The sequence below is a fragment of the Dipodomys ordii genome, unplaced genomic scaffold, assembly GCF_000151885.1.
Source record: "Dipodomys ordii isolate 6190 unplaced genomic scaffold, Dord_2.0 Scaffold16, whole genome shotgun sequence".
NCBI classification, from domain to species: Eukaryota; Metazoa; Chordata; class Mammalia; order Rodentia; family Heteromyidae; genus Dipodomys; species Dipodomys ordii.
This window is the reverse complement of record NW_012267232.1, coordinates 134,750-156,941: the sequence shown is the minus strand read 5'-3', so window position 1 is coordinate 156,941 and position 22,192 is coordinate 134,750. Positions and strand designations below refer to the sequence as shown.

The 22,192-nt window shown below is 39.8% G+C and overlaps 1 protein-coding gene across 3 annotated transcripts; it reads right to left on the bottom strand.

The window, feature by feature from the left end:
* Positions 1–3,423: 3,423 nt before the first annotated feature.
* Positions 3,424–21,963, bottom strand: LOC105982554 (chromosome unknown open reading frame, human C14orf105). Of its 3 annotated transcripts, XM_013012205.1 has the most exons (7): positions 21,880–21,963; positions 21,568–21,801; positions 19,997–20,088; positions 11,562–11,648; positions 10,044–10,142; positions 8,527–8,686; positions 3,424–4,564 (listed from the first exon to the last, which is right to left on the bottom strand). In XM_013012205.1, the coding sequence occupies exons 2-7, from the start codon at positions 21,788–21,790 to the stop codon at positions 4,329–4,331; spliced, it is 897 nt and encodes a 298-aa protein (XP_012867659.1). In that variant the 5' UTR covers positions 21,791–21,801; positions 21,880–21,963; the 3' UTR covers positions 3,424–4,328. The 3 variants fall into 3 exon arrangements, with proteins under 3 accessions (XP_012867659.1, XP_012867658.1, XP_012867660.1); XM_013012204.1 differs by having other exon boundaries at positions 21,568–21,927; XM_013012206.1 differs by lacking the exons at positions 21,568–21,801; positions 21,880–21,963 and having other exon boundaries at positions 19,950–20,077.
* Between the last annotated feature and the right edge of the window lie 229 nt (positions 21,964–22,192).

Sequence of the window (22,192 nt, the reverse complement as noted above, 5' to 3'; positions counted from 1 at the left end):
AGGTTAAAGTAGAGAGAAGTAGAAAAACCAAGAGAAACAGGAGATCTGTTTTCCTCACAGAAAGTTTTCACCTGTAGCTTTTATGTTGTGAGGTGAGCAAATACATGCAATCATATCATCTAGCAACTCTTAATACTTAAATAATCCCTCCACCCTCAAAACACAGGTAACTTTTAAGATTTCCTTTTACCAGGTCATGCCTTTCTAGCTACTAATCCTGCTTTTCTACTCATTCATGAAGAGGTCCAGATCATCACCATTTCAAAGAAAGCAGATTTAGATAGCCCCTACCATATCTGCTAGCCTTGTAACATATGTTAGTATTTATATTCTCTATATTGTTTATTACTTGTTTATTACTTATTACTTTCAAAAGGAAATATAATTCAGATTTTTGATAGCCTAACATTCCCTAACTTACTCTTTAGTATACTTCTCACAAACCCACTGATAGTACAGTAAGTTAGTGAGGTTTTGTTCTTCATTCAAGACAGGAAATTGTTAATATTAATAGAATCTGATGATCAATATACTTCCATGGTAAGAAAGGCATCAGCACAGAGTTGGTGTTCTGTGTTCTACTTTGAAAGGTTCTGTTTTAGTATCATTTGTTTACAAGTCTACCAATTCTTGTAAAAGTCATCTTTAGTTAAATCTTAACAGTAGCTCAAAATTATCATCAAGATAAAGACAGGAGCCAGGTGCTGGTGGCTCTTACCTGTAATCCTAGCAACTCAGGAGGCTGGGAGCTGAAGATTTAGGGTCAGTCTGGGCATAAAGTCTATGAAACTCTTTTTTTTCCCTCCTTGTCAGTTGGGGGCCTGAACTCAGGGCCTGGGCACTGTCCCTGAGCCACAGTGCCATTTCCAGTTTTCTGGTAGTTAATTGGAGGTAAGAATCTCATGGACTTTCCTGCCCAGGCAGGAACCATGATCCTCAGATCTCAGCCCTCTGAATAGCTAGGATTACAGGTGTGAGGCACTGGAGAAGGGCTCATGGGACTCTTCTCCAATTTAACACCAAAAAAAGCCAGAAGTGGAGCTGTGGCTCAAGTGGTAGAGTGCTATCCTTGAGAACAAAAGTCAGGGGTTACACTCAGGCATAAAAACAAATAAGAAAACCCACCTTACCTTAGAAGTTGTTGCTTTTAGAGAGAAGTTGGCATGTTCTGGCAAAGTAGAATATTTATAGGTGCTAATGCTGTGATTTTCAATCTTAAGAGTGGTTTAGGTTTACCTGGAAGCTAAAATCCCTAGCTAACTAAACAAAAACAACCTATCAACCCATGTCAGCACCCCCTCCTCTACTGGCAATGTGAGCGCCCACAAATCTTGATTGTTATTAGTTTTTGATCATTCAATGGGGGTGCTACCTGTCACCAGCAGTGAGCACTGTTGTTCTCAGCCCTAAATGCAGTATGCAACTCTATTCTGTCTGGGATGGAGCTGTGTGGGTGGACTGGGGAATGCTTTCCCTGCTACTCTTAGCCCAGACAGGGAAGATGTTATGTTAGTGCCTACTTTCTCATGTCCAGTTTTCAGGGGGCCTTTAACCTTTTCCTGTGCCCACAGTTCAGCTGTCAGTTCATTTGGAATAATGAAGCTGGTGTGTTGGAAATAAAATTGGGGAGAGGAGGGACAAGCCCCTGGCTCCCAGCAATCCATTTTTGGTAAACAATTGTCTAGCCTGAAAGGAAATTTTGCTGGGTGAATGTGGAAAGTTACTAAAAAAAAAAATCTTTCCGTGCCTCAGTTTCCTCATCTGCAAAATGTTAACGGTATTAATACCAACCCACAAAACCTGATGTGAGGATTCAATATGTAAAGCATTTGAAGAGTGCCTGGCACACATAGGTAGTTATTGTACACAAAAGCAGTTATTATGATCATAATTTATCCATGTCTAGTTCTTGAATTTATTAACAGGTGAGGAAGAGTTCTACACAAAGGAAGCAAATAACAAAAGAATTCTGACTGGTTGTCTTGCAGTTAGTTTTGAGAAATATATTGAGCTATGGAATCTTCATTGGTATATATGTATAGCTTCTGTACCCTATGGCAGTGTTTAATTTAGGCCATCTATTTAAGAGGTACAAATTTTGAAAATATCCCTTTCTGGGCTGTACAACCACTCTTGTATATATAAGACTATTGAGAAATGATGGAAATGCGCAGGAGCCACTGCACTGCAGGGAAGAAACAAGTGCTTCTCTCATTGACTAGTTAATTCAGCACATTAATGAATGAATGCAGCAAACATTTAATAATAAACTCAGTGCCAGATGTTGTGCTAGGAAATAGAGATACCACAGGGAGAAGGTGCTATGCATGCCCTCATGAAGCTCACAGTCCACCGAGTTTGGAGATGAGGGCTTTATCTAATTTAAGTGACAAAGCAGAGCTGTGAAGGCTGATTTGGTTCTCTTAACTTCAATGTTTGGGAGTTTCCCATTGCACTTTAAAGGCTTGTAGCTCCACCATAATAGATGAGGACGCTAGGGATGGTTTGGATTCATTTTTCTTCTCAAGGGCCTCCAGTTAGAGAAGGCTAACTGGTTAAGCACTTTATTTATTCATTCAGTGCAAATAAGCTTATTGCCTGGCACACACACAAAATGAAACAGCACATTTTAAAAAATTAAAATGCAACAGAAATTGATGAGGTCATTTTAGTACCATTAGGTAGTTAAAAATTCCTTCATACCTGCCCAAGCCAGGATAGCCTAATTGCCCTGCATAGTCAGAAGAAACTTTCCTTTTCATCCCCTGGCAGTTCAGACTTTTCACCTCCACAGGGACTTGTCTGAACTGACTAAATGTCAAATTCACAGAGTGTTTTCTTCTTTTTTTTTTTATTTTTGGAAGTTTCTTATTGAAGACTTAAAAGGGTGTTTTTGTTTTGCTTTGCTTTAAAGTTTTACTAAATCCTTGAAAACTTCTGGATGGCTTAAAATTATTTTTCCATTTAGCTTTTTGTTTTGTTTTTGCTTGTTAGTTTGCCACTTCTAGGGCTTGGACTTAGGGGCCTGGGTACTATCTTTTAACTTTTTTGCTCAAGGCTATCATTCTACCAGTTGAGCCACAGCTCTATTTCTTCCTTTTTGGTAGCTAATTGGAAATAATTGTCAGGACTAGCTTTCAGTCTCACTCCTCAGTTCCCAGCCTCCTGAGTAGTTTAGGACTACAGGCATGAGCAAGCAGTGCTTCATTTAGGACTTTTTGTTGTTGTTTGCTGCTGATGTTCTGTTTGTTCTTTTCAGTCATGAGGCTTGAACTCAGGGCCTGTGCACTTAGCTTTTTTTGCTCAAGGCTAGTGCTCTACCACATTGAGCCACAGTACCACTTCCAGTTTTCTGGTGGTTGATTGGAGATAAGAGTCACATAGACTTTCCTGCCTGGGCTGGCTTTGAACCATAATCTCAGATCTCAGCTTCCTGAGTAGCTAGGATTACAGGCATGAGCCACCAGTGCCTAACTCTATTCAGTTTTTAAAAAACTCTAAAATCTACTTTATAATCTGAGAAGTATTAATATTTTGAGTTTTAATTCACAATGGTCTGATATGCCAGACATTATTCCACATCTTTTTTTTTGAGGTTTTTCTGTTATGTAAAACTTATGAAAATGTGGCCTAAGTGAGCTGAGTACTTAGCATAGCATCACTGACTTTTCTTTAAAACAACACTTTATTTATATCAATGCATATTTGTATTTGTATTGTTTTATAGGTTCTAATTTATTCTTAAAAGTATAGTGTAGTGGAGGGTCTGAAAATGGATGCCAGTGTGCCCTTGTATAGACCCTTTTCATTGGCTAGCATCCGGCACACAGCTTGCTTCCACAAAATAGGATGTGGCAGAAGTGTAGAGTCGGTTCTCTGACTAGAGATTGGCAGAGTTTGTTAGTTAGAGGCTTGGGCAGGTATGCAGGAAATTTCACTACCCTGTCATGGAGACCTTTGTGAAGAGGCATGGAGAGCTGGCAGGGTGCAGTTGGCACCATATCCTGATCGGGCCTTCAAAGGACTACAGATCTAGTCACTGTCTGATTTCAACTACATGACAGATGTGCAGAGACCAGCAGAAGAGCCACCTTGTTGGCCCAACCACACACAGAATGGTGAGGAAGAAAATGATGGTTGTTTCAGCCCGTCAGTGTGGAGGCGGTTCTACAGCCGAGGTGAACAGCGGGTGTGATACCCGCTGTAATCCCCATAGTTTACCAGAGTGAATCACTTTGAGATTCATATGCGAACTTGATGGATTTTAGTTTTCACCAGAAAACCTAGCTTTCAATACCCTCACTATTTGGGGGGAGTGAGTGGCATTCTTATTCTTGGTCAAAAAACTCATCATAAAGTAGGATTTTCTCAGTCCTAGTTCTCACAAGAGCGCGTGGTTTTGTCTCATCTTTCTCCAGCTCATCTGAGTTTGAGCTCCAACTGTCCCAAAGGAGCTGTCTCCCAGCCTCTTTTTCATGGAGCCATGTTTCCATTTTGCCATTTTGTTGGTGATAATACTCATTTCTTGCTTGATAGTCCAAAAGTTCTGTAGCATGAGAATTTCCTATGAAAGATGAGAAGGTATTTTAATTTGATTTTTTTCTAACAATGATTGTTTTATTACATGCCTAGATTTTTATGAACACAGAAGAATCTGCTTGATATTTTTATATATTCCAGCTAAACGTTTTTCAGTTGTTACTTTCACAAAGGTGGAATACCCTGAATATCACAAGACTAGTAGAATATACATCTATATCCCCAACCCATCCACAATGTTTTGCCACAATGTTGCTTTCAGCTGAACCACTCAAAAATTAATTGCAGGTACTCCTAAATATATTACTATAATCTTTCAAGAATGAAGACTTTTTTCTTACATAATTACAATAAAACCTTACATTTAGGAAATACAATACTGGTAGAATATATGCTCATAGAGGATCCATATTCAAATATCTATGATTATTCCAGCAATACTTTTTATGACTACTTTTTGTTTGCTTGCATTTGGATCTTTTAGGTCCTGGGCCCAATCTTGAATTATCTATTGCATCTTTTTCTTTTTGTCTCTCTTCAAAGCTATGTATGCATGTACATACACATATGTAAGCATGCAGGTATGTGTCTAATGTGCTGGTAGAGATGGAGTCTCTCAGACTGTTCTGCTCAGGCTGGCTTCAAACCTCAATCTTCCAGGTCTCAGCCTCTGAGTAGCTAGGATTACAGATGTTAGCCACCAGTGCTCAGCTTTATATTTTTCATTAGAGGATACCTGTTTGTTTTTTGCTGTGGAATTTGATTTACTTTAGCTTTTTATTTAAGAAGTGCCCACCATCCTTTTAGAGTCTACAGAACAATGAATGTGTTACTGCAGACCATTCCCTCCAAAGGGTCTTAAATAAATGCAATCTCATTTTAGTGAGAAGAATTAAAATTGCCCTCTCTCATGCTAGCAAAATCTTCCCTTTCTAAGCTCATTTTGTCATGTGTATTCACACACAGAGTTATTAAAAAGAAAAGGTTTCTCATAAAGTTTGGGTGTTGAGAACTTGCAAAGGTTATTAAGTTCATCTATGTTGGATTAATCCTCAAAATCACTCAGAAAAATTTTCAACTGTAAGATAACACCTCCTCCCACCAATCCCCAGAGATTCTGATTCAGGAAGATGAAGTTGGGACTGGTTCCCCAATGAGTTGCTGTTTATGACCTGTTTGTACCTGTTGACATAGCCATACCTCCCTGTCTCCAGCAGGACTTGACTCCTGAATAAGCTACTCTTTCTGCCCCCTTGACCTCCTGAGATCAAAGGCAAAGGATTATGTAGGCCAATGTCTGAAAGCTGCTTCCACATCCATTCAGAACTTCCAGAGTATAGATTTTTCTTAAAGGATCAAGAGCCATTTAAAGGTGAAGAGTCACTGCTTTTCAGATCTGTAGGCTTTCCTAAGGTGGTGGGCCTAGAGCCTCGAGTCATCCGCATACTGATGAAGCTGTAAGTGAGTAGATAAAAACAATTCTGGTCTTGAATCCTGCCTCTGTCACAGAGGTGATGGTAACTCCTACCTTCCATGCTGCATAGGAGTTGAGGGGACCACAGTACTGGCTTATAATGAGCACTCAACAAACCATAGCTGGATTGTTAGGAAGGCTCAGGAGAGCAAAAGAAAACTCCCGTCTCCACATGCCATAGTCTCTCCTGGGCCACTCCAAACCTGGGGCATCTGCCAAATCCTTTGCCAGTATTGGTTTTCTAGGCATGCTGTCATGTGATGACTGTCAGTGCCTAACTTTCACAGAGGCCCTTTCCTTGGTGGTTTTGACAGTATTTTTTCAATTATGAAAGTTGTTTGTATATATGACTGCAAAATAGATCTCATTCTGAGACTTGAAAGCGTTGGGTGAAATGGATGCCCTGAGTAGAGTTTCAATTATTCAGCCTTTTCTTATTTAATCACCTTATTGATTAAGCATCTTGTTCTCTGAGCAGAGACAAAATCTATTTTAGCAGGTGATTTTGCACTTAGAACTTAAGACCTCCAGAGACACAGCCAGCATTTCTGCAGCGCTCCAAGTGATCAGTACTGCTGATGTGAAGATTTGGTCTACAGCACAGCAATTGTGTGTGAACAATATGGATCATTTGCAACCTTGGGGAAATATGGACAGGAAGAACTTAAGGGGCTCTCTAATGGGTGGGGCAGTGCAATAGAGAGTTATGAAAACAGATGGCCGCTGGAAAGCACAGAACAACCCAAGGCTGAGTTTGCCATTGGGTGTATGAAAGGCTGGAAGCCAGAGATGGAGATAGGAAGATAGGCAGCAGCAGGCTCCTAAAAGGCCTAGGTCCATATTAAGGAGTTTAGCTTTTGTTTTCAGGTCAATGGGGACTACCCAAATGAGACTGTTTTTTCCCTCTTCTGAACTTGAACTCAAGGCCTGGGTGCTGTCCCTGAGCCTCTTTGTACTCAAGGTTAGTGCTCTACCACTTGAGCCACAGCACTACTTCTGGCTTTTTCTGACTAGTTTATTGGAGATAAGAGTCTCATGGACTTTCCTGCTGATCCTCAGTTTTCAACCCCGTGAGTAGTTAGGATTACAAGCAAGAGCCACCATTGCCTGGCTGTGGTTTGTTTGTGTTTAGGAAGGAGAGTGACATGAGCAGAGTTGCATTTTTACCATTGGTACAGTGCTTCTAGAATGTCCATATGGGTGAGAATCACTTGAGGATCTTGATAAATGATCCTGATTCAGAAGGTGTGGGTGGAACTTGAAATTTGTTCTTGCATTTGTGCTCCCAGGTGATTACAATACTGCCAGACATTGGGAATACTGGAATATTTTCATCAGCCAGAAGAGTAAAGAAATATTCCTAGTTCCTTGTTTCTTAAGGTGTGTTTTTTTTTTTTTTTGCCAGTCCTGGGTCTTGAACTCAGGGCTGGACACTGTCCCTGAGCTTCTTTTGCTCAAGGCTAGCACTCTACCACTTGAGCCACAGCTCCTCTTTTGGCTTTTTCTATTTATGTGATACTGAGGAATGGAAGCCAGGGCTTCATGCATGCTAGGCAAGCACTCCACTACTAGGCCACATTCCCAGCCCCTGTTTCTTAAGTTCTGGGGCTATTTAGGACCCTCCTAGAAGGCTGATTAAATCCAGGTTGCTGGTCCTCATCCAGAAATTTCCATTTCAGTCACTCTGACTGAAGCTGAGTGTGTCTCCAGCTGGCTGGCCTGAAGCCACATTGAGAACCGCTGAAGTGAATGTCGAAGGGGAGGTAGGTAAGACCTGAAGTGGAGAACCTGGTCAGGTGGCCCTGGAGTGACAGGCTGAGGACCAGATCCAAGGCAAAACCATTAGGAAAGAAGGAGATGGCAGATTCCAGCACTAGAGAACATTAACAGTCCTGTGTGCTACTACTCTTCCGTAATAATAGAGATGTTAATGGTCTTAACACTTACCTGGCTAGGAGAGGGAGAGAAGGGATGAAGAGGGCTCTGGCTTGAGTAACATGGCCTGGAGGCGGGGGGCACCCACTGAGACAATGGAGGAGCAGTGTAGGGAGGGCCGTGGTGTTGGATTCATTTTCAGTGTTCTAAATGTGTCCCTGAGTGCTGACACTAGGGGCTGTGTGAGCAGACATGTGCATAGGACCCCACACCAGCACATGCAATTCCAACACATGCCACAGCAAGTTAATGTGTCCCCATGAGCTTCATTCTCTAGAAAATGAAGCTATTTTTTTTCCCTCCTGGGAACAGGACAAGGACTCCCATAATGCATGTAAGGTATGTTGAAGGCATAAAAGAAGAGAGAGAAAATATCTTATTACAGAGCTTCCGTCTTGTCCTCCTAGGATCCAAAATTATGTGACAACATTCTCACTGTATTCTGAGATGTAAAATACCAGCAAAACACGGAGATTGTTTTCTGTCTTCTCACTTTCTTCACTAGACGCACAGCCTGGGAGTTTACTTGAAGTTTGGAAAACATTTGAAATACTCTCTTCTACAAAAATATGATTTACCTGAACGTCTGTTCATGGTTTCATCAGGCAATATGGTTAGAACATCATAGTCTCCATTCTTTGGAATGCTTTCAAGTGTTTTCTTGGCTTTATGATTTCTCTGTTTTTGCTTATTGTTCTTTGCTTCCCTGGGAAGATTTTTCTTCAGTTCCACCTGGGCCTAAAAATGAACAGCCATAAGTAGTTAATGTTTTCACTAACTCCCTTTGCTAGAACACATCAGCCCTTCCACCACTTGGCAACTTGTAGCCTGTCCATAGACACCTGTAATCCCTGAACACAATATTTTTTTCCCCTCCTATTAGAAGGTATGAGATCTTTTTTTGTCTCAGGCTTATTGGGAGGGAAAGGTGCCCACATGCTCAAAGAAGTATAGCTTCCTTACGATGAGGATGGAATGGCAGATGGCAATAGGTTTGGGCTCGTTCCTTTACAGGGGAGACTACAGAGTCTGACAGCTACAGGACATTATTAAAAGAATTGGTTACGAGAGGTCTGTTATGAATGTGTCCCCTCAAATTCATATGTTGAAAAGTGTGTGTGTGCGTGTGTGTGTGTGCACGCGTGTGTGCATGTCCCTATACTGGGGCTTGAACTTTGGGCTAGGCTGTCTCATAGTTTTTTTACTCAAGACTAGCATTCTACCACTTGAGCCCCATCTCCACTTACGGCTTTTTGGTCGTTAATGGAAGATAAAGAGTTTTAGAGACTTTCTTGTCCAGGCTGGCTTTAGCCATGATCCTCAGATCTCTGCCTCTTGAGTAGCTAAGATTACAAGTAGGAGCCATTAGTGTCTATATATAACATTGGAAACTTAATCCTCAAATTCATATGTTGATGGTATTTGGAGGAAGAGTCCTTTAAGAGACATTTAGGGCTCTAGCCTCTAGGCAGATTAAGGCCTCGATCACAGGAGTGGGTTATTTAAAGAGTGGGTTATTGTGAAAACAAGTTCCATGGCTGTAGCCTTGTCTTATTCCTGTCTTCTCACTCTCCTTGTACCCAATGTCTATGAGATATTCTCTATTATGTTATGACACAGTATGAAGGCCCCAATTAGATGCCAATGAGTTACACTTGTCTTAGACTTCCCAGCCTGCAGAATTATGAAAGAAAAAAGTCTTTATAATTGCCCAGTTTCTGTATACCAGCAGAAAATAGACCAAGACAGAAAGCTGATTGGATAATTATGCAGCATGAATTATAGAGAGAGGCCTAGGTATCAAAATAAACATCCCACCCCTCCCCACTTACTAAACCAAGAAACATCATCATATTTTCCCACTGGAGCCAGAATATCAGAGGAGCAACCTGTCTTTAAAAGGAGACATTCCAAGCCTCTGTATATCCTTGAGAGGACTGAAAACAGATTCAACCCGGCTGTTAGCTTCAGTCGTTGAATCTTTGATTCCAAAATGCTAAGTACTGACTGCTAAATCGTCTATTCTCGACAGTAGTCATGTGTCGGGGTTGCAATTATGTGGTACAAATTTGGTCAATATGACACTTTTATTTACCTCTTGTCTTTTACGGTTGATTTCCAGCATCTGCATCTTATGCAAATATTGTCTTTTCCCAGAAGTATAAATGGAAGTTGGCATTTTCTTTTCTAGTTCCTGCCATGAAAGATGACATACTCAATTAGTATGGGGTAATTTTTTACTGATGATGTGTAATCTACATTGTTAAGTCCTTTTTGGAACAGAGTAAGACCATAATCCATCCTAATCTATACAGATCTTTTTGAGGATACAGATAAAGTATTGTGTGGCTTTAGCAAGTATCATTATTAGTGAATGAAATGGCATTCTGCTATATATATTACATAGTTGCAAAGGTCCTTAAAGAGTTTTGCAAACGTGGCATCCAAGAGTTTTGACAAGTTCATTAAAATTTCATTTCCTTTACCAGGAGATATTTATTACTAATTCTCCAGAGATATTTTCTGGTTTGATGAGTCCTTTCGTTCTCTCCTTACCATTGACTGATGGTCAGGTTATGAAATGAGAAGAGAACCACTGAATGGTTAAATAGGATAGATTTCTCCATGGTGTAGTCTCACATGCTCATGTAAGCCACCAGGTGCCTTGCAGCTAAGGATGTGAATTTGATAATCTATGACTCTGGTGGTCTCCCTGAGGTAATTCATGAACTTCAGTTGGGACAGTGCAGACAGTTTTTGAGGGCAAGTGAAGGTGACTAAATCTCCATTTGTCACCTGCTGTTGCCAGCAAAGGAAGGGCTGCATCGAGTGATAGCTTTAGTGCTGCCCCAGGAACAGTGACTGTGTCAGCCAATGAAAGACTCAGGGAGGGGCCCACCTCCACTGTCAGCAGCACAAATGTGGCCTTGAGGACTTGATAATATCTGGGCATTGCTTACCCAATCAGCCAGCCACATAGCAACCACCTAGCCAGCTTCAAGATGAACTGTGTGTGTGTGTGTGAGAGAGAGAGAGAAATAGAGAGACAGAGACAGACAGAGAGAGAGACAGAAACAGAGACACAGAGAGACAGAGATGGAGACAGAGACAGACAGACAGAGAGACATGGAGACGGAGGGGGAATTCTCAACAGAACTTTACAAAGGTGTAGCAGTATCAAGATCCACAGAAGACCTTTCCTGGGATTAGATTTTGGTGAGGCCATGACAGAGGCAATAGGAACAAACTATAGATAGGTTTCGCTTGCAAACAGAATGAAGAGAAAGCTTTAAATGGAGAGAAGAATGAGAGAGGAGAGTTGTGGTGTATTTTTCACAGATTTGAACGTTTCTAGGACCATCAATTTCCATGTAACATTCCTCTCTCTCATCTACATGGCCATTTTCATCACAAAGCAGAAAGAGCCCAGAGTTCACCTAAGAGGAAAAAAGCAGTGCACAGCTAGAGAGAACAGACAGGCAGCCTTGCTGTGAAGACTTAACTATTTGTTGTGGCTCTGAGTTTTCTGTGTAGGAAAATCATGACAAGGGCCACTCACCACCCCATACAGCCCCATGGTTAGCCACCACCTCTGGCGACTGCCATAGCTCACCTTTGCATTGTGCCTTGTCCTGGCTTCTTGCCGGCCCAGGAACCTTTCAGAGGTAGTTACTTGTGGCAGGTCAATGGTCTCAAGCTTCTAGAAGTTTAACATTTAGAGTATTCATCATTTGTCATACCATGAGATGATGAAATATAAAAGCCAGATATTAAACTACTTTAGCACATTGCCAAAGCAGCATTTGTACCCACAAACATCCTGGGAAGGTGATTCCAACAGTTTAACAGTTACAGCTGTGCTAAAGGCTCTTCAGCCTGTTTGGTTGCTTCCTTTTTTGTTGCACTGTTATCAATGGCTTATTAATTGAAACCTTGCTCAGTGAGTTAAGAGACTAAGAGTCCTTTCTCTAAACTGAGGGGTCATGTCCAACATTATCACTTGGCCAGGCTCTTATGCTACTAGAGATTAAAGGGGCATCAGGAAGTGACTTTATTATCTCACCCAGTCCTCAGGGAAGTGACCTGAGAGACACTTCCTCAAACACCCCAGCGATAATCACAGATGACTCTGAGACTCGTAGCAAGGGAGAGTGCTTCTCTAACAGATCTCAAGAGATCTGTTAGACATCTTTAAGAGATGTTTTTTTTTTCTAACAGAGTTTGGATTTATGGTGGACACAATGCTGGAGCTTCAAAGATCACTTAGACTGAACACAATGCATGACTGTGGGTCTGCTTTTCTTACCTTGGATCACTTTATGCTTCTCAAGCTAAGCACTGGGGGCATGGAGGTGGGGGGCGGTCCTGACTGAGAAGGCATGGGAGAAAAGCTGGTTTTCTCACATTGATGTACCAAGAAGGACCTGGAGAGTTTATTTGCTCACTGCATACTGTTTGCCAGGTGTGGAGATGCAATGGTAATCAATCTTTGTGGAGCTTGTAACTATGCAACACAGACTTGTGTGGTTGTTTGGCTGAGAGTTGTGAAGAGTGCTCAGTGCTTGGAAGAAAAAGTCACTTGGGCATGAGTAGGGCAATAAATAACTCGAGGACACAAACTTGAAAATGAATGCAACAAGTTGTATATTGAATTATTCTGTACTCTCCATGTCTTCAGAATATGAACTTATTTAGGTACCCTAACACAGAGGATGGACAGTGTTCATTGTTGGGGATGTGTGATGGGTTGAATTTAGAAAAAAATATACAAATTTGATTTGGAGCAACTTGAGTTGGAGAGACCTTTAAGACAGTGTAAATGTTGAGTAGATAATTAGATACACAGGCATACAGCTCAGAGGAAAGAGCTGTACTAAAGATGAATACTGGGAATCATCCCTGAGTAGAACATGATTGAAACCAGGGTGGCAGGCAAGATCAAGAGTGAGAAGTACAGAACAAAAGACTGTAGACTTGAGAAAACTGTGAAACTGATAGATCGGAATGAGCTGGTCAAGGAGACTAAGAAACAATGACTCTAGAGTAGGAGTGCTAGGCAGACCCCATGCTACAGCCAATGACATGAATACTGCTCAGACGTTACGCCAACACACCTATGTCAGGAAAAACAAGCCATAACTGGGAGAAGCTATGGATAGAAGGGGAGATCAAGGAAGTGTCTGTGCCTCCTCTTTCACTGGTGGGTTCAGGATTTAGGTCTTTGTGATGAGTCCTATATGACTTTGTAATTACTGATGTCTACCAGGTCTAGGTATATCTGTAATGCATCACTTAATCCTCATGTGAATCCTGTGTATTTCAGATAAGTTAATGACTTGTCCAAATTTTCACAGCTACAAAGAGGCATCACTGGGATTCAAGCTCAGGTCTGTCCAGTTCCAAATTTCCCATGGGAAATTTCTTCCACTGTTTCTCAAAAATACTTTACTATCAGATAACCCTGGAATTAACTAAAGAAATTCCTAGGCAATTCACTGGAGATGGACAGTCTCCAGGTTTTAACTATATCTTGAGAGTAGATATTTTTCTGAACGTTCCCAAGAACTCTAATGATTTCTTTCCAACATGGGGTTTATTGGCTTCCACAGTACTTCTAGTGAATAAACCAAATACAACAATACATTAGTAGACCACAGAAAAGTTTTTTGTTGTTGTTGTTGGTCATGGGGGCTGAACTCTGGGCCTGGGCACTGTCCCTCAGCTCTTCAGCTCAAGGTTAGTTCTCTACCACTTAAGCCATAGTGCCACTTCTGGCTTTTTCTGCTTATGTGGTGCCAAGGAATCAAACCCAGGTCCTCATGCATGCAAGGCAAGTGCTCTACCATTGAGCCACCTTCCCAGCGCAGAAGATTTTTTTTATAGAGTATAATTGAAAAAATTGAGTTTAAAGAAGGCAGATATTTAGTCACTTAAAATCATCTGTTTGTAACTTCTTATATCCAGGGTATTGCTTTGATAAGAAGAGATGAGAACTCTCAATCCTTGTCTTCTAGTCTCAATCTTTCAACTTAAATTTACATTTCAGGCAAGGGTTAAATGGTAGATGTCTTTAAGACCTCTCTCCAGGCAACTAATTGCTTGTCTGCCCTTGAAAGAACGAAAACACCCACATTATTCCTCCACAAAAACCACTAGATGGCAGCAATTGACACATAAACAGGGTCCATTTGCACTTGTTCTGAGAATTACCAAAAAACATGTTAGGAACATTGACCTCATCTAGATAAATATACCTACAGCTTAAGAAATTAAATTCCCCAAAAACAAACTCCCAAAGAAACAATTATCCCATTAAAAAGTGGGCAAAAGACTCTGAAGAGGAAATACAAATGGCCAAGAGACACATGAAGAATTGCCCAACAACTCTAGCCATAAATGCAAGTCAAAACAATATTGAGATTCCACCTTACCCCAGTTAGAATGGCCATTATCAAGAAATTTAATAACAACAGATGTTGGTGGAGATGCAGCCAAAAGACAACGCTTCTACACTGTTGATGGGAATGCAAACTTGTCCAACCACTTTGGAAAGCAGTATGGAGGTTCCTCAAAAAACTAAACATAATAAAAGATGAAAGATTTATATGATCTGAAGAGAAACTGTACTCATGTAACTGTAACCCCTCAGTACAGTATTTTTACAATAATATATATGAGGGAAAAAAAAGACTAAACATAGAGCTTCCCTATGATCTAGCAATCCTTCTCTTGGGCATTTACCCAAATGGCCACAAACAAGGCCATACTAAAGCTACCACCACAACCATGTTCATTGCAATATTATTTACCATAGCTAAGATATGGAACCAACCCAGATGCCCTTCAATAGAAGAATAGATCAAGAGGACGAGGTATATATGCACAGTGGAGTTCTATGCTTCCATCAGAAAGAATGACATTGTTCAATTGGTAAGGAAATATAAAGACTTGGAAAAAATTATATTAAATGAAGTAAGGCAGACCCAAAGATAAGTAGGTTGCATGATTTCCCTTATTTGTAAGAACTAGAATATGTCTACAATATTTTTAAAATATTTTTTGTCTACAACATTCTTAACAAGGGATCTCAATAACCCAACTGCTTAGCGCATAGGACCATATATAATGAAGCATATCAACATGAACTCCAATATATGCAAACAAGAGGTTCTTATGCCCTGTAGGTAGTTTTTTAAAAAATTTCTCTTCATTTTCTGTATGTTGTACCTTATATAAGATTATTCACTATGTGGAAGAGAAAGAGAATCACAGAAACAGCAGGACAAAGGATGAACCAAAGTAACATTGATACTTAACACTATGTTGGATATGAACCTTACAACTTGGGGGAGGGGAGGGAAAAGGATCAGTGGGAGATAATGAAGGATGGGGTAACTGATTAAAAAACAAATGTACTCATTACCTTACATAACTGTAACCTGTTCATCACTTTTTCAATAAAAATAAAATTTAATTAAATTAAAAAAAGAGAATTGACCACATCTAAATAAACCAGTCAAGTGATATTGCCTCAGGATTTGGGGCTCCTATGCATGGTCCTTTTCTCTACCTAGGAAGTGACATGCCTCAATTCATCTTCTTCACAAAGAACATGATGGGAAAGAAGTACTAGACAATTGATGGAATGATACTCCTCCTTCAATTTCTGAATTATCTGGCTTCTTATACAAATCAATGGTCAGCATAATCAGTTGGAAAGTCTGCTAGAAGGTTCAAGAACCAGAATGAGACCATAGACCACAAGTCTCTGACCTTGGTGATAGACACTGACCTGAATGTTTTTGCTTTTGTTTACTTGTAAGAACTGGAAGGTGGGCCAGAGCAACTAGAAAAAATGTAAACCTGGGCTAGCATCAAGACTTAGGAATGTGTCCTTTAAAGTTCTAGGAAGCAGAAAAAGGTATCCAGGACACCTTTTCTCAGTATGGAGAAATCACAAAGCTAAGGAAGAATTGCTGATCAAGGCCTTGCAAACAATTCATGTCTTAATAGCATCCTTTGCTCCGAACAACTAATAATGAAAAACACAAAAGTGAAAAAGATATAGCTAGCTTGGCCTTAATACAAGACAAACATTTCCTTAGGCTGAGAAACTGAATAGAAATGTTAGAATGTGTGTATGTGAGGGGAGGGAAGAGAGAGAGACAGAGACAGAGACAGAGACAGAGAGACAGACAGAGACAGAGAGAGACAGACAGAGAGACAGAGAGACAGAGAGAGAGACAGAGAGAGAGAAACAAAGAGACAGAGAGAAACTGGTCCATAAGGCGTTTAGGGCTTCTGCTGGCTGTGAGTTATTTCTACTTGTTAAAAGGGATCTAAAATGCTCCACAGGGCAGGAAATCAGAGCCAGGCTCTCAGCTTGAAATTAAGATATGAGTTGAATATGAAGAAGATGAGACTGTACAACAATAAATCCAGACACTTAGGTAAATGGACAATTTCCTGGAAACATACATTAGCAAGAAGAATAAGCTGTGTAAATAAACTAAGAGACATAAAAGAGATTAAGTTAGTAAGAAAATTTCTGACTTCCTTAAAAGGACAAGTGGCCAAGAAAAAAGGTATTTAAAGATACTTTAAAGATATTTTACTAAACTTAAGAGGAACAGATAACACATGTTAGAACAAATATTTTAGAGACTAGAAAAGAGCTAGAAGTAATCAATTCATTTCACAAGACCACAGAGAAATAAACTAAGATCCGTTTCACTTATTAAAATAGAGAACACAAAGTATTAGAAAATCCAATTTCTCAATGTATTTACTTATTTTTGTGCCAGAACTGGTGCTTGAATTTGGGGCCTGGGTGCTGTCTCTGAGCTTTTTGCACTCAAGGTGCTCTACCACTTGAGCCACAGTTCTACTTCCATCTTTTTGGTGGGTAATTGGAGATAAGTGCCTCATGGACTTTCCTGCCTGGGCTGGGACACTATAAAATATCATTGAAAGATGAAAAAGAAACAAAGAGTAAATAGACTATATTCATGGTTCAGGAGACTCCATGTTGTCTGATACCAAAAATAACACCTCTCACAGCAGATTCCTAATACTTTTCCTCTCTTCTTATTTATTCATTCAGTATTCAACACAAACCTATTGATCACTTAGTATGTGTCCAACACTGTTCTGGCCCCTTGGATATATTAGTGAAGACAGAAAAAAAATCCCTGCTTCTGTGAAGATGATTTTCTAACATTGAAGGCAAGGAAGTAGTGAAGGAAATACGCAATGAACACAGTGGATATGACTAAAGCATTTGATATGTTAGATGGAAGATGGTATAGAGATAAAAACAAGATAGTGAAGGGCAAGGGAATCAGAAGGGCTGGGATGAGGGTTGTAATTGTTAACAAGTTGGTCAGGCTTGGCCTTATAGGGATGGTAAAATTCTAACAAATTTTGGAGATGAGGGAATTATCCAATTATCAATCTAAGGGTGAGCGGTAAGAAGGGAGTGTGTGTGTGGTACCCCAAGTTAAGCGGGGTTTGGGATATTATATGAGAAGGTGATGAGGGGCTTTCCTGGTCAACTCTTTCACATAGGGGAAGCATTCAATCCTGGCAGAGACTCCCAGTTCCGAGATGAAAAACCTTAGTTCATGACCTTTATATACTTGAGGAGTAGATGTTCAGGAAGTAGAGGGTGCCAAATGTGCAACTCAAATTATTTAGGATGCAATTAAGTTTGGTTTAATAATTAAAAATACTTTTAGAATTTTCTTTGGCAGAGATCAGGCTATTAATTAACATGTCATGGGAACCTAGCATTTATTATTCTCTCAAAAACCCATTTGTGGTGGAAAATGTGCTGAGCCTCATTTGTGAAGATAATTATAGCTGATATCTTTGGTAGTGTCTGCCAAGTTCCTAGTGATTTCCCTTTTCTCTCAGAGCTGACTCCAGAATCTACAGGGTGACTCCTCCGCCCACAGTTCTACTGTGTGAACATGTCTTCTGCTCAGAGCTCATTGGATCAGAGCCGAAAAATCACAAGCAAAGCTGAACCAATAAGATCTTTACCTCCAGGAATTTGGAATCAGAGCCTGGAAGGTCAAGACAATCTGTCCACTTGACTGGAACCTAAGATGTAAGTCATATTTTATCAAATAGATCTGAGGAGCAGAGAAAACTGATCTTCAGGGGAACTTAAAGCAAATGTACAGAGGAGAGCATAGAGTTGCACTTAAGGCATAATTCTTCCCTAAGTTTAGATGATTCTCTGTTCTTGTGTTCACTAAGATATTTTTCTATGCTAATAATTAAGAGACATTGATTGCATTGGCTAGTCAGTTGGACTTCTAATACAGTAATATTGGAGGTAGCAGTAGCAGAGAGAACCTTGATTGTGGAATGTTGGGTCTGATCATTCATCTGTTTATTCATTCACACACTTTTTTGTTGTGCATATTGCTAGTGGTTGAAGATAAGAGATGTAGTAAGAGAGTTTTTGCATTAAAGTAATACTTTTCTTGAGTTTTCATTTTTAAAGCTGTCTGTTAGTATAGAGGTAAAGTGTTAGAGCTGGAAAGATCACTAGGAAAATCAAAATCCAACTACAAGTTGGGTGCTGGTGGCTCACACCTATAATCCTAGCTATTCAGGAGGCTGAGATTTGAGGATTGTGGTTTGAAGCCAGCCATGGCAGGTAAGGCTGTGAAACTCTTATCCTCCAATTAATTCCCAGAAAACTGGAAGTAGCACTGTAGCTCAAAGTGATAGAGCATTAGCCTTGAGTGAAAAAGCTTGGGGATGGTGCCCAGGTCCCGAGTTCAAGGCCATGACCAACCAACCAACAAACCCAAGCACAGCTTATTAAAGAATGATAGATACTACGAGTACTTTGTAAACCATAGCATATTATGCTGGTTATAGTATACTTCTGCCTGAGTCAATCCTTGATTCAATCAGCTTAGCAGTTTCACAATGATATATCTTCAACACTCCTTAAAAAAGATATTTGGTTTAAGAATAAAACAAATTTTAGCGTTGTTTAGTTTATTCAGAGATATACTCATTGTTTTTGCACACAACTTTAAAGATATTAATTTATTACAGATATGCTTTATTTTTTTTAAACTAAGCAATATAATTCAAGGCTTCTAATTTTTGGAAAAAGGTACTTTTTTCCCCTGCAACCACAGACTATAATAACTTCAAACAATAATTTTGAGCTTCTGGAGAATTAAGTAAATAAAACCAATGGAAATAGAAATAATCCTTAACAAATGAGTTCCTGGGTTTGATCCAGGCATCCGGGTGATTTGTAAGCAGGTGGGTTGGGGCTATAATTCCTTTTCTCAAATGTCAGTGATAGATCCTGCTCACAAGAGAGCACCAAACCCTCCTGTTAACTGATGCACATTTTCAAAGACCACTCTGATTCCTTTTCCTTTCTAGGGTAAGATTTCTTAGAATTTGTAGCTCTCTAAAGGAAATCCATTAAAGTTTTATTAAGGTGAATGATTGAAAGCTCTAGCTTTATTACCTTAGAATCCAATGCCTAATTTAAAGAACCAGTTGACATCTAGGATGATAAAAGGCTAGGGATTGAAAAAGGTATTAGAGATCATGTACACTGATGCAAAAAGTGCAGATTTGGAAGACTGGCTGATATTTAGCCTTTGTGTCTTTGGGCAAATAACCCTCTTTACTATATCTATAAAACAAAACTAAGACTTTCTCATGGGGGTTAAGTGATGAAATGAATGACATAGCTCAAGTTGCCTAGTGTAGTAGTTGACTTGTAGTAGGTAATAATCATGTAAGTGGCTGTTATTTATCACATGTGGTTTTCATAACCCTCAACGAATCACTGGTAGATCACATCCTTTAAGTTCCCATGCCTCTGTCTTTGCTGCCACACTCATTTTGGTTGTCTTAAAAAGTGAAATCATCTCTGAAGCAAATCCTAAGTAGTTTCTGCAATTGGCCACATTTTCTGAAAACATTTTTCATTAACAGCTTAGTTAATAGTTACCATTAAATCCAAGAAATTCCTTATGAAGCTGTTTAAATTCATCTTACTTGAAGTCTTCGGGGTGGATGCCTTTTAATAATACTTGTTTCTCTAGGTTCCAGTGGGATGTCAAAATACATGGCCGTGGGTACTTGAAGGACTGGAGGCAGAAACAAGAAAAAAACCACTAAACAATTTACCATTAGATTAGGAAATTTGACTGACCATGAGTTAGTAGACTTTGTCAACACAATTTTTCTCCTTTTAGTCACGGATGTATAACCCATATATCAAGTGTGGAGATAAACCATCTATAGCAGGATCCCTCCATAAATGCAAATGATAAAATATTGGCCTAAAATTGTGCCTCCTCATTCCATTCCCAGCTTGATATTTAAAGGAAAATAATTACCAAAACCTTAAACATCTGGATTGACGGGTTGGAAAAAGAAAGGGGGGCAGAAATCTGTCAGTAGAACTAAGGAAAATTTCCACTGCTGTGCTGAAGAAGTTGAAAGAGTATTATTTGAAAATAATATTTGAAAAAAAAGTGACAACTAGTCAATGTTGTCAATTGTGTGCAAAGTAGCCATGGAGGTCATTCTGGGCATGATTTGCTAGTTATCACAAGAACATACAAAGCACTCTCACCAAGACATCCATTAAGGGGACATATTTATATTGTTGATCCAGAATATGAAGAAGAAACAAATGAAATACATATATGTATTATATGGTATATGTGCATGTGCTTTTCTACCCAACTTAGAATGTCTGCTTAAATATCATTTTGATTCCCGCAAAACATGCTACATGTCTTACAAGATATCCCAGGATAATTTCTAGGCTCAGAGCTCCCAATCATCATGGAAAATATTTCCCTTAGTTCTGTAGCTAACCATAAAAAACATGGAGTTAGGCAAGGGTGACTCATCCACTGTCCTACAAAATAAATCATTTCTGCTTGGAGTGGTTGCAAAATTCCCATTCCTAAAGTGCGACTTTGTTTTTGCTGATACTGAGGCTTGAACTCAGGGCCTGGGTGCTGTCCTTGAGCTCCTTTGCTCAAGCACTCTACCGCTCATGCCATAACTGAACTTCTGGCTTAAAAAAAATTATTGGAGATCAGAGTCTCACAGACTTTCCTGTGTGGGCTGGCTTCAAACTGCGATCCTCAGATCTCAGCCTCCTAAGCAGCTAGGATTATAGGTGTGAGTCTGGTGCCTGGCTAACGTTCTGCTTTGAAAACCACAAAGCCCGATGCATTAAACTGTACTGGAGATAATGACTTAAATTTAGAATCTACTGAAACATAATTGTCATCATTTATCACATCCATATCCATATGATGTCAACAGCCTAACAAAAGCAAGCATAAGCACAGAAAGTAGTAGAAGCTAAGGTGAAATACAATAATTTTTCCTTCTCATTTGGAATGTACATGATCGGGTTTGTACAATCGTGGAGTTTACACAATCATTCTTACGTACCAAAAGTCTTTAAATTGGCAACCATTCAATTCTCAGCTTAACCATCCAGACTTCATTCTCAATCATCTCTGCTTTGTGAGATCACAGTCACTTAAACCTAGTAACAACTTCCTTTAGTCCAGACACGCAATCTCATGCTGAATGTTTACCTGCAGAAGGTCCTCTGTACCAGGATTCTCGCAGAGGTGGTAGCTGCTCTTCCAAAGCTTTATTCCCATCCTGCAGTTTTTCAAATGAATAGGAACTCTTTTCTTCCAACTTCTGACTGGATGACAAGTGCGTAGAGCCAGCTGAGGGAATCTTGGCTTGTTTGTTTTGCAAAGGGGTGACTTTGGTCACCCGAGGGTGAGCCCTGGAGTGATTCAGGCCCATTTCTCACGAAGCTATTCAAAGAAAAACCATGATGGTGGGTTGAGAACCTTAATGTAGCTTTTAAAATTAAGATATTTCCAGAAGCTTACCCCAGTTTTACAAAGCAATCATTTCCTTCATGACATCTTTCCATCTCTATTTCACCACACAGTAACCTTTCTGGCCACTTCCTGGAAGACTGGTTTCTATGGAGATTTCCTTCCAACTCCTAGTTGGCTATTCCAGACCAAAAGAATGCAGTTAAACATTGACTTGGTTATGCCAGGTTCTGAAAAACTCAGTGCTATTGATCATTAAACAAATACCTACCACCAGGAACATTAACAGAGATGCAGAACATAGATTTAGAGAAGTCTTAAACTTGACCCTTTCATTGCAAGTAATAACAGAAAAGTTAAACCA